General features: G+C 47.3%; 1 protein-coding gene across 3 annotated transcripts in view; it reads right to left on the reverse strand.

Annotated features, from left to right (window-relative positions):
• The window catches only part of IFI35 (interferon induced protein 35), a 187,748-nt gene that overhangs the window by 32,065 nt on the left and 142,435 nt on the right, over window positions 1–13,248 (reverse strand). For 2 of the 3 annotated variants that reach the window (XM_063960083.1, XM_063960084.1), the window contains 2 exons: window positions 5,220–5,378; window positions 3,173–3,280 (listed from right to left, as the gene is read on the reverse strand). In XM_063960083.1, the coding sequence (XP_063816153.1) occupies window positions 3,173–3,280; window positions 5,220–5,378 (267 nt within the window). Of the gene's footprint in view, window positions 1–3,172; window positions 3,281–5,219; window positions 5,379–11,431; window positions 11,696–13,248 lie in introns of those variants that run through there. The other variant, XM_063960085.1, reaches the window with a different exon arrangement.

Consider the following 13,248-nt stretch of genomic DNA (forward strand, 5'->3'; position numbering starts at 1 on the left):
GCAATGATTAACCAGAGTTCAGAAGAAGTCTCTGCACCTACCTTAGGCAGCTAAAAGTGTTGATGGTGAATATGATGATGTGCTGATGGTGGATTGTTTAGAACCACCGGCAGTGTTGCCGAATACACAGCGTATGTTAGTACATAAGGGGAAGGCTGAAGTTAGCATTTGCATATTATTACTGCTGCTATTCCGTAACAAGTGGCAGACGCATATGTAATAGCATGCATCTCTGAATCATGCCCTATGTGCAGGGATAATGGGGGTAATTCAGAGTTAATCGCAGCAGCAAATTTGTTAGCAGTTGGGCAAAACCATGTGCACTGCAGTGGGGGCTGATATAACATGTGCAGAGAGAGTTAAATTTGGGTGGGTTATTTTGTTTCTGTGTAGGGTAAATACTGGCTGCTTTATTTTTACACTGCAATTTAGATTTCAGTTTGAACACTCCACACTCAAATCCAACTTTCTCTGCACATGTTACATCTGCCCCACCCCCGCAGTGCACATGGTGTTGCCCAACTGCTAACAAATTTGCTGCTGCAATCAACTCTGAATTAGGCCCAATGTCATCTCGCAGTACCGCCCACTGTCAAATTAGATCTTCCTTCTCAGTCATTTTATTATTTGTCTACAAAACCCAGTCATCTGGTCAGACCACCACTCCCTTTGGTTCTCAGTTGCAACCCCTCAAATAAGATCTCTGCCCGTGGAGTTGACCAGGTATCGTCCAAGGAGGGGTATGACTCCCCAGGCTCTAGCAGCAAATCTGGATCTCTCTGCTATACTGGGTGCCTGCAAAGATCCCTGTTCCCTAGTCCGTTATTATAATAGGGATGTTATGGCTGCAATTGATATTATCGCCCATGTGCGTATAAGACCTCGTAAAAAAAAAACACAACGTCGAGCTCCCTGGTTCGACAACAGTGTTAGTAAGCTCAAGAAAAGGAAGAGTAGACTGCAAAGACGATGGAGGAAGACTAACCTAGTGGATGTCAAAATAAAACTAATAAAGCATAACAATGAATAGCAATCGACAATCACCCGTAAGAAATCACAGTTCCTGTCAAATGAGATCACGGCAGCAAACAATAGGCCAGCTGAACTTTTCCGCACAGTGGAGATGCTTTGCAAGCCAGCATGCCCGCAGACTGATGAAACACTCTCCCAGGCAAGATGCAACGAGTTTGCAAACCCCTTTTTCCAGATAAAATATCCACCATCCGGGCTGGAATCTCCACAGTGCCATCAAAGGAGTGCCAAACTACAAAGCCTGCCATTATAAGCCACCTGCCTTCATGGACCAGCTTTAACCCAGTGGATGTAAAGGACATTGCTGAAATTGCTCAGATTTTGCGTCCCACCACCTGTGATCTGGACCCTGCCTCAACCAAGCTTCTAATAGGTTGTATGGATATAATTGGTCCGGGTTCACTATGGTATGCCGGCGGTCGGGCTCCCGGCAACCAGCATACCGGCGCCGGGAGGCCGACCGCCGGCTTACCGACAGTGTGGCGAGCGCAAATGAGCCCCTTGCGGGCTCGCTGCGCTCGCCACGCTACGGACACGGTGGCGCGCGCCACGCTATTTTATTCTCCCTCCAGGGGGGTCATGGACCCCCACGAGGGAGAATAAGTGTCGGTATGCCGGCTGCCGGGATCCCGTCAGTCGGCATACTGAAGACCACCCAATTGGTCCTGTCTTTGCAAAAATTGTTCAATGCTCTTTGCAGACAGGCATTTTTCCTGGACCCCTAAAGGAAGCAATTGTTAGACCTCTTCTTAAAAAAAACTAATTTAGATCCCGACTGCATGACCAACTACAGATTGGTATCAAACCTTCCGGAAAGGTTATTGAGAAAGTGATTGCAAATCAACTGGAAACCCGCCTGACAACCCATGATATCTATGATCCATTCCAATCAGGATTCAGGAGAAGACATAGCACTGAAACAGCCCTGGTGTGTGTGTTAAATGATCTTCTGATGGCAAAGTTAAATGATCTTCTGATGGCAAGAGACAGAGGTGACTGTTCAATATTAATCCATCTGGCTCTCTCTGCAGCATTTGATACCGTGGACCATGGGCTTCTGAGTGAGCGACTGATACATTATTGTGGACTGGATGGCACAGTCCTAAGCTGGTTCAAATCCTTTCTCACAGGCAGGTCACAGAGAGTATCGTCTGGAGTATACTCATCACCATCAGTGCCATTGCCATGTGGTGTCCCACAAGGTTCTATACTATCCCCCATGCTTTTTGCAGTATACATGCTCCTGCTGGGTGAAATAAACAGGCACCATGGGCTATGCAGATGATACACAACTGTACTTGTCCTTTGCTCCGGGTACTGATAACCCAATAGCAACCCTAAATGGCTATCTAGCTTAACTCCAGGAGTGGATGAGTGCCAGTTGGCTGCGAATGAACGTCATGTGGCTGAAATATCTCAGGAAGTCACTGAAGACAAACATTAATTGAACTCCAAGAGATGGACTCCTGGGCAAAGCGCTGTGCAAGAACTTGTCTTATCTTATCAGTGGGAGGAATCTACAGTGACCTTCATGCAACGTTATTATCCCAATCTGTCAAGCAGATGAGAGGATGTAGGGGTGCTACCAGCACCTGCCACTCTTGTGGAGGCACTGAAAGCCTGACTGGAAGGAACCAGAGGGAAATAAGGGGCAGCGTATGGTCATGCACCTCCGTGATGCAGATACAACTACACTCTCCCAAGGGGTGGTCTTCTGTATGCCGGCGGTCGGGCTCCCGGCGCTCAGTATACCGGCGCCGGGAGCCCGACAGCCGGCATACCGACACTTATTTTCCCTCGTGGCGCGCCACCGTGCCCGCAGCGTGGCGAGCGCAGCGTGGCGAGCGCAGCGAGCCCGCAAGGGGCTCATTTGCGCTCGCCACGCTGTCGGTAAGCCGGCGGTCGGGCTCCCGGCGCCGGGATGCTGGTCGCCGGGAGCCCGACCGCCGGCCAGCCGTAGTGAACCCTCTCCCAAGGAGGTATGATATTGGTTTAGCTCACAATTTGCTGCCTCCTCTGTGTTTAGGCAATGGATGTACTTTAAACATAAGTTTCAATATAGAAACAAGTCACTCAGTATTTACACATCAGTTACAACATGGTTATTAGAAATCATCCATACTGTGTCCAGGCTACTTACATCTTCTAGTTTCTTTGTTTCTTGTTCAAAATAGACAATCCTCTCTTTTATGTCTTCTGCCTGTTCCTTCAGCTTTTGATTCTCCAACGAAATGTTTCTAACACTCTCCTAACAGACAATAAAATCAATATGGGTTAGTTGGATAGAACATTTATGACAACTTGTTTGAACATTGATATAACTATACATTTTATTCTACAGTGGCTCATAAAAAAACAAATAGTAAAAAAGTTATAACGGTTACGATGAGAGTTTTCTTTCCTCCAAGATGCCAATAGCACGGCCTATATACATAGTTCCTGTTTCTAAGTCACACGCAATGCCAATATTCATGCAAATGGTTGAGGTTTTCAACTATGCATACATCCAAGTTGCTGAAAAGTCGCACAACGCTTGCATTCCACAGTATTTACACAGTAGCAACTGAGACATTTGGTCTGAGAAATGTGTTGAGTGTTTCTGGGAGATGGCTCTTTCTTACTTTGTTCCCAACCCAGGGCCTAATTTCGATATGTACAGTACAACTGAAATGCTAATGCAGCAGGAGGGATCTAGGAAAAAGGCGCCTCCTGCATGCATCCGTGATCCGAGTGCTGTGTCCGAAGACGCTTGATGGTTGTTATGGTCATAGCCCTCTGCCATCAGCTTACTCAGACTGACCATTGGAACGCCTCTGCCAAATCCAGGAAGTCTGCTTCCAGCGACACAGACCCTGGGCTCAGAATGCCTAACATCGGGGGGTGACAGTCCCCCGTTTTGTAGATCGGTCCAGGTCGCTGCCCCAGCGCCACCCCCCAAACAATGATTGCCATGCTGCAGCAAAGGGAGGACTGCAAGCGATCATGCAGGAACCATTCTGAGCATGTGCAGTTCCACCACCACCGGATTTGTACCTAAACCACCGGGTTTGCGAACAAATCCAAATCAAGCCCTCAGAATCGGTCCCAATGTTTGACTTTCATTGCCCTGGTCTCCAGGAGCAGGGATGCCTGGAATGCATCTATTAACAATCATCTGCTAAACACAATGAGGATAAACGCAGAAGGAAAAGCAGCTGCTCTTACAGGCATTCCACACTTTCCATGCCAAGGGAGCATTGAAACAAATCCTTAATATAACAACATATTAGCTAATGGGAATTTTTTTCTTGAAGATGCCAGTCTCCTGCATACACTGCTGTTATTCAAAAATATCAATTTGTTTCTGCTGATCATATCAATAGGCAGTGTGTTGATCCAACATATCGATATGAGCACTGTGATAGTCTGTCACTATTTTGAATAATCTTCTTGAAGTGATTTCCATTTTTCATATTTAATTGCTTCCTATGAAGACAGCATAGTCACCGTGGCATAGGGACTGGTGGTAGTAACGTTCTGTGTGTTGGAACACACCCTATAAATTGCACTGGTCAGAAATAACGTTTTTCTGCACACTGCTGTTATGTTGGTATTGCAGCGCAGCTGGGTTCTCCAGATCGCTGATTTTAGATTAAACTATTTTTTCATTTGAGATGAGATGCAGAGAGAGTTAGACTTGGGTGGGGTGTGTTCAATCTGCAATCTAATTTGCAGTGTAAAAATAAAGCAGCCAGTATTTACCCTGCACAGAAATAAAATAACCCACCCAAATCTAACTCTTTCTGCACGTTATATCTGCCTCCCCTGCAGTGCACATGGTTTTGCCCAATTGCTATAAAAAATCCTGCTGCGATCAACTTGGAATTACCCCCATTGTTATTTAGTTCAGTTTACAAACTGAAAAAAAAAAAAAAAAACAGCTGATAGTTCCTCTATGTGTCAGTTTCAGTTTGTCTGTTTTTTTGATACTGGTAAAATATATTGGTTTTACTAGGACTGGGAGGCTAATCTATACAGGCAGTTACTATCTGTCTAGCTGTCTAGCTTTAGTACTTTTGAGAATAGACAAGCTATAGTTACAGATATATATACAAGTATGAGTGAAGAAAGCACTTAACATACAAGAGGAGAGGTACCATATTAGAGGTGGGACGCATCCTGGGAATTAGTAGCTGATCCATACTAACCTGAAACTTTAGCTCCTTTTCATGCAGCTGTTTTTCATTCTCCAATAAGGTACTCTCTGCAGAATTCCCTCTGTCCTGCACCTTCTGGGTCAAGGACTCTGTTTCCCACTTCTTCTGCTCCAGTTTAGCTATGTCATCTATTAGGGCTGAATGCTGCTCCTATAGTAAGATAAATGTATGTTACAACAATAATGATACTGAAATAGGGATTGTGATAAACAATGTACTGTATATTAATTGAGCAGGAAATGACCTATACCCCTAGAAAAGTAAGAATGCATGGTTGGGACCCCATTTTTTATTTTTTTATTAAGCGCGGTACCGTGCTTTTTGTATAGAAACATTAAAATATGTGTGACAATATATTAAAATATATTAATAATCCATCATCTGTGCTGAAGGCCACCAAGCCATTTAGATTGTGTTCTGAAGGACCCAGGAGCCATGCAGAACAAGAAATAGCAAGAGAGGGCTTCCTGAAATGTTATATTATTGCACCAGAGACTTGGAGACACAAATTTAAGGGCAACCATGTCATCAATGAGAATCAGCTATGGCAATCCATGATCAGATGTGGTCAGGTGCCCAGACCCAGAATAGGGTACAAAGGGGGATTTCCTATTAGCCCTGGTAATTTACCGGGGCTAATAGTCCCACCGAGGGCTATCTAATTATCCCCGATAAGCCGGCACGAGACGCGGTTTATCAGGGATTTTTTTTCACCTGCCTCAGGCAGACGAAGCATAATCCCCGGAAACAGCAACGGGGCTGTTTCATCCGACAGCACACAGGTTTCACTGAACCTGTGTGTTTTCGGGAGATTCGTTTTTTGTGTTTTTGTTCTACAGGCGATCCATTTTAGATAGCCTGTACAGAAAAAAAAAAAAATCGGCGAAGCATCGGAAAAAAGTCTGAAAAACGCAAGACCCGATGTTTTACCAGGGATAATTGGATATCCCCCAAAACCTGTTGTTTTTTGTTTTGTTTTTTAAATAGGTACTGGGTACATTACCACACTTGACTTGAGTAAATACTGTCAGATTACACTGATATAAAAGACTCAGGAATGGTTTGTGTATATCAACCTGTTCAACTTGTACAAGATTAGAGTGATACTGTTTATGATGAAGAATGCACCGCCCTCCTGGCACCTAGTGGAGGGATCCTGAGTCCTCACTCACGTTTACTAAGATGATATAGCCATCTTTAAAAACATCTACAATAACCACATATAATACGTGGGGGATGTGTTAGGAAGATTTTGGGAAGCAGGGCTAGCAATCCGGTCAAGAGGAGAATGATAGAAGTTCAGAACCTAGGGCATAATATGGGTGGAAGATGGGTTAGGTCAGAACAAGAGAAGGTAGGGTAAGCCCGAAACTGTCCTCAGCCCACAACCCAAATAAAAAGGATAGACTGCAGGGTACTATAAGCGGTTTGTCCAACTTGAGCACTGTACCCAAGCGATCTCTCTTTTAGGGTGAGATGTATCACGTATAGAAATGCAACAAAACCTCAAAAAACAACCGTTTTCTGAGATTTATCGCACCATATATGGATCCCCATATGTATTAAAAAAGGTCCAAAGGAGACTTTAGAGATATCTGCGTGGAAAAACGGCACCACATTCCCCATGTTTCTATGGGGCTGCGATGTTCCCGCATGCAGCAAGCGCCGGATAGCGTAACTTTACGGAGTTTGAACCTAGTAGTTATAGCCTTAGAAGCCTATGGGCTTGTTTTGCCAAAAAAGCACTGAGAGGGATCAGAAGGATCCCTCTCCATTCCCAGTGGCCTGCACATGGCTGTGCCATAAGCATTAGGACTCCTGTGTCATAAACCCGGAAGTCTTCTCACTGCTATGAGGACCTCTGTATTGGAAGAGCAGTCCCGGCGGTTATGAGATCTTACATACCGCCAATAAAACAATGCCGATATGCCGAAGATAGTGGGTGGGATGTATCTCAATCAAATTGTGGTACTTAAGCCATTCCGCTCTAAAACATAGCTACTTAAAATTGATTGGACACCTGCTTTTGAGCTAACAACAATTAGGTTTGTAATTGCGCCTGAGGTAAACAATATAGTATAATGCAGTGGTGGAACTAGCGAGCGGTGGGCCCAGGTGCGACAAAATGCTTTGGGCCCCCCATCCCATCCAAGTCCACCCCCTCACCCCTGGAGAGGATCTGGTAAGGGGGACCTGCTCAGGGCCAGAGAAATGGATACCTAGCAACAGGGCCGTAACTGTGTGCAAGAAACGGCATCGGAGCCCCCCTCACCTACTTGCAAAACATTGGCAGTACGCGCCGTAGGCGCACCAAAAAATACAGCGGCATGGCTTTGTGGGAAAGGGGTGTGGCCACAAAATAGTACCACAGCGTCCCCTTTTTACACATTACGGCAGACAGTGTCCCATTTTTTACACATTACGGCAGACAGCGTCCCCTTTTTACACATTACGGGAGACAGCGTCCCATTTTTTTACACATTACGGCAGACAGCGTCCTCTTTTTACACAGTATGGCAGACAGCGTCCCCTTTTTACACAGTACGGCAGACAGCGTCCCCCTTTTTACACATTACGGCAGCCAGCGTCCCCTTTTTACACATTACGGCAGACAGCGTCCCCTTTTTACACATTACGGCAGACAGCGTCCCCTTTTTACACATTACTGCAGACAGCGTCCCATTATTTACATATTACGTCAGACAGCGTCCTCTTTTTACACAGTATGGCAGACAGTGTCCCCTTTTTACACAGTACGGCAGACAGCGTCCCCCTTTTTACACATTACGGCAGACAGCATCCCATTTTTTACACATTACGGCAGACAGCGTCCTCTTTTTACACAGTATGGCAGACAGCATCCCCCTTTTTACACATCACGGCAGATAGCGTCCCCTTTTTACACATCACGGCAGATAGCAACCCCCTTTTTACACATAACGGCAGACAGCGACCCCCTTTTTACACATAACGGCAGACAGTGACTCCCTTTTTACACATAACGGCAGACAGTGACCCCCTTTTTACACATAACGGCAGACAGAGACCCCCTTTTTACACAATGAGGCAGACAGAAAAGAAAGAAAGAAAGAAAGAAAGAAAGAAAGAAAGAAAGAAAGAAAGAAAGAAAGAAAGAAAGAAAGAGAATTATATTTACAGTCTCCGCTGGCTCAGGCTCCTCGTGCAGCTTCTGGCAGATGATGATCCCGGGCAGGAGAGAAGGTGGAGGAGGGAGCAGCAGCAGCGCTGTGTAATTGGTGGAGGCGCTGCTGCTGCTGTCCCTTTCCTTCCCCATTGGTTGTCCTCCGCCACTGTGAATGCTGGGATGCGCTTCCCAGCATTCACAGCGGCGGACAGCCTATGGGGAAGGAAAGGGACAGCAGCAGCAGCAGCGCCTCTACCAATTACAGTGCGCTGCTGCGGCTCGCTCCTCCACCTCCCTCCTCCTCCTTCACCCCCGTAGCCGCTGCTCCTCTCCTGTCCTCGGCGGCGGCTGTGTGCTGCGGGCGATGGTTGCCCGCAGCACACAGCGCCATGTAATGAGTCAGTCTGACTCATTACATGCCGCGCTGCTTTGGGCCCCTAGACAGTGGCGGGCCCCAGTGCAAGGCACTGCTTGCACTGGCGGTAGTTCCGCCACTGGTATAATGTGATGTAATAAGATGGAATGATTAAGAGTAATAATCTTTACTAGTTCAAATAATTCATTCTTTGAACTAGTAAAGATTATTACTCTTAATCATTTCAACTTATCACATCACATTATATTGTATCCAGTGCCAGATTAAGGTCCATATGGGCCTGGCGCTGAAATTTAGGAAGGGCCTATTGTGTGCCTCGGCAGGAGGTGTGACAAGCGCTGCGGTGGTGTGACTAGTGATGGGGGTGTGATCAGTGTGGTGTGGGTGTGGTCTAAATAGGGGGGGGGTGGCCTATGCCATGTGAGTGACACAGTCACTACTTACTGACACACACAACACAAAGCTTACTGACACAATCACCACTTACTGACATAAACTACTTACTAACACACACACGCACAACACAAAACTTACCGACACAGACACCACTTACTGATAGATATTACTGACTGATACACACACACGCACAAAACTTACTGACACAGACATTACTTACTGACACACACACACAACACAATACTTATACCGCTCTCACATCACAATGCCAGGTCCCACCTGGGAATTGGAAATGGGTCCATTCCTGGGTGGGACCCGGCATTTGACCCTACACACCGCCAACCCGACCCGGCAATTTGCCGGTTCGGGTTGCCATCCGTGTGCGGAGATGGAGTCGGCATCAGGTACGGAGGTGGCGCTGGAAGATGAGATCATCTCTGCGCCGCCACTCCCTATGCAGTGAACGGGTCCCGGGTTGCATCGACCTGGGTGACCCGTTCACACTGCACCTGACCTGGTATTTAACCCGGGAATAACCCTTCTTTATTCCCGGGTTGAATTACCGGGTCAGGCAACCCGGAATTCGCCCATGACCCCTTTCACAATGCACATCAAAACGTGTTGACCCGGTAATATACCCAGTCTATACCAGGTTATTTTTGCGGTGTGAAAGGGGTATTACTGACACAGACAACCACCACTTACTGACAGACACTACTTACTGACACACACACAGTACAAAACCTACTGACAGACACTGCTTACTGACACATACATAACACAAAACTAACTGACATAGACACCACTTACTGACTTACAAACAAACAAACACACACAATGCAAAACATACTGACAAAAATACTACTTACTGACACACATGCACAACACAAAACTTTTTGACACTGACACCACTTACTGACACACAAACACAACACAAAACTTACTGACACAGACAACATGCAAAATGTACTGACACAAACACTACTTGCTGACAGACATTTCTTACTGACACCAGTGGTGCACACAGAATTTTTTTCTCAGTGGTACTGTGCCTGCGCGCCGTGGGTGTGGTCACATGTCATTAAGGGATGTGACCATGTGACACTAGGTGGAGTGGTTATATATTATGTGAATCCATGGCACAGACACCCCCTGTCCCTGCGGACTACAGAGACAAGGACAGCAGGATGTGACACTTGTTATAGAATAAAAAATATTATATATAAGCTGTGTACCCAGCACTCATCCTGTTATGATGTGAATATTTGCTCCAGTGCCCTCCTTCGGTTTTTCAAGCTGTGGACAGTGTACAATGAGGCTGCACTCCCGAGTCTTGCTGGTGCAGTAAGATTTATTTAGTAAGATTCTGGATCAATAAGTCTTAATGCACCACCAAAACTCGGGAGTGCCGCCTCATTGTACTTGTGGGTAGGGGTCCCAACCATTAGAGCTACTCACCGGGGTGTAGTATGAGTTGCCGGAGGCCGGGTCCCCAGCGGCCAGCATACCGGCGTCGGGATCCCGACCGCCGGCTTCCCGACAACAGGGCGAGCGCAAATGAGCCCCTTGCGGGCACAGTGGCGCGTGTCAGCGCCACGCTATCCTCCCTCCAGGGGGTTCGTGGACCCCCAAGAGGGAGAAAAGGTAAGGTATGCCGGTTGTCGGGATTCCGGCGCCGGTATACTGTGCGCCAGGATCCCAACAACTGGTATACTGAATACCACCCACACACCGCTGGCCCGGCACCCCACCGTCACTTTTTCTCTGCCAGTCTGGCAGGTGCGGGAGGGTGATGACATCACCTTCAGGCTCGCAGCAGTCCTTTTCCTGGAAAAGGAAGAAGGTGCTGGCGGCGCCTCCGAGCAAGATCTAGGAGCTTGGTGGTGGTGTTTTACAGTGTGGCGGGGTATGGCGAACTGGCGGACACATTCTTAATGGTACGCCGTACCGGAGCGCACCACCACACTTGCAGGACTGAGTGACACACACACACAACGCAAAACATACTGACACACGGCACAACACAAAACTTACATAGACACCACTTAATGACAGACACTACTTACTGACACACACACACACAATGCAAAACTTACTGACAGACACAATACAAAACTTTCTGACACTACTTACTGACACACACACACATCGCAAAACCTACTGACACTGACACTACTTACTGACAGACACTACTTACTTAGTGACACACACACACCCTTCAAAACTTACTGACATAGACACCACTTATATAGGAGACCTCAGGGCCTGGTGTGGGCTGCTACTCACATGGTTTTTCATGCCCCCTCAGCTCTGACATCCAGGGACCCAGCTCTCCTAAAAGACAGCAGCCTCCTGTCAAGACCCTTCCCCTCTTTCATGAGGCATGTTATTGTTGGGAAGCTGCAGCAGGAATAGTATGCTGCAGCAAAAACATTTATGTTTTGATGGACGAGGGGGCGGAGCTTCAGACGAGAATGGGGGCGGAGCCTCGGAGATATGCATGCCCACCTGCTGCAGCTTTCCAACAATAACATGCCTCATGAAAGAGGGGAAGGGTCTTGACAGGAGGCTGCTGTCTCGGAGCTATTTCCGAGGCTCCACCCCCGTGCCCGTCCGAAGCCCCGCCCCCTTACAACACGAAGAGGTCAGGACACAGGCTAACCAATTTGGGGTGGGGGTGGGGGTGAATGGGCAGCCGGAGGAGAGTGAGTGAGCTGCTGTATGTGCTGACAGGAAATTATTTTTTTTTCCTGTCAGCAGTGCACTGGCTACTAGCTGCACTGCAGGGAGCTCAGTGGGACTATTTTCAATGGGGGGCTTGGAGCTGCAGCTCCATCTGCCCTATTGTTATTCTGGCCATGATTGTATTGTTTACCTCAGGCGCAATTACAAACTTAATTGTTGTTATATTATTTGACGTGAAGCCCATTGGGGTAGCTTCACTTGTAATTTGCTACCCCAACTTATAGCCATATAAGTGAGCACAAAATATAGAAACTAGAAATGCTTTTCAGCTATTGACACAGATATTCAAATGGGCTTGATGAGAGCTCTAGTTATGAGCATGACAAACTGGGTGGGATTCAAATCTTCTGTCCCCCCCCCTCCCGCACCCATCGTGCCCGCTGGCAGTGTTCAAATGTTACTGCCGATGGGTGTGATATCAGCATTTCAGCTCACCACTCCCAGGGGTGGTGAGCTGAAATGCGCGAAAAGTGACCTGTTTGGACGCCGAAACGGGACTTTTCACGATCGCGCCCATGTCTTTAGTCGGGTTTAGCTGCTTTATGTGGCTAAATCCGTCTCTTATGGGTGCAATCAGCGCGATAACGGGGGTCATTAGAATATCGCCCCGTGATCTCCTGTCACTTTAGATGGGAGATCAGGGGCAATAAAACATTTGAATCCCGCCCCTGGGGGTGGTGAGCTGAAATGCTGATATCGCACCCATTGGCAGTAACATTTGAAAACTGCCGGCGGGCGCGATGGGGACGGGAGGGGGGGGACAGAAGATTTGAATCTCGCCCACTATGTTAATAAAGTCTTTATTGTACAGACTGATGTGAACTTGGAGCAGTAGTGAGGCACATCAGTCAGCAGTACTGTATTTGGGCAGCATCGTGGCACAGTGGTTAGCATTACTGCCACACAGCACTGAGGCCATGAGTTAATTTCCTGAACAAGGCCAATTACTACACTTGCTGTGTTCCTGCAAAAAGTCTGTACCTTCTGTATGACAATACTGACCCATGAGTCACTTACCTCTTGATAATACAGATGTAGCCAGGCTTATCGTTGCCGTGATGCGTATGCACATGCATACACATCGCGGTAATGACTAGCTGCGCTTATTTGCACCCGCAACCCGTCAATGCAATGCCTATGGGTCGCGAGTGCAAACAGGGCCAGTTCTTGCCCTTGTGGCGCCCCGGCAAAATGTTAGGGGCGTGGCTTAATATGGGGCATGGCCAGTTACGCCCCCATTTGTAGCGCCGCTGAAAGAAAAGAAAAAAAAAAGTATACTTACATCCCCGCTCCTGATTCCAGACCGCTGCAGACCTCCGCCAGCGCTGCTCCTCTCCTCGGATGCATAGACACTAGAG

This window comes from Pseudophryne corroboree, chromosome 3 (genome assembly GCF_028390025.1).
Source record: "Pseudophryne corroboree isolate aPseCor3 chromosome 3, aPseCor3.hap2, whole genome shotgun sequence".
In the NCBI taxonomy this organism is placed as follows: Eukaryota; Metazoa; Chordata; class Amphibia; order Anura; family Myobatrachidae; genus Pseudophryne; species Pseudophryne corroboree.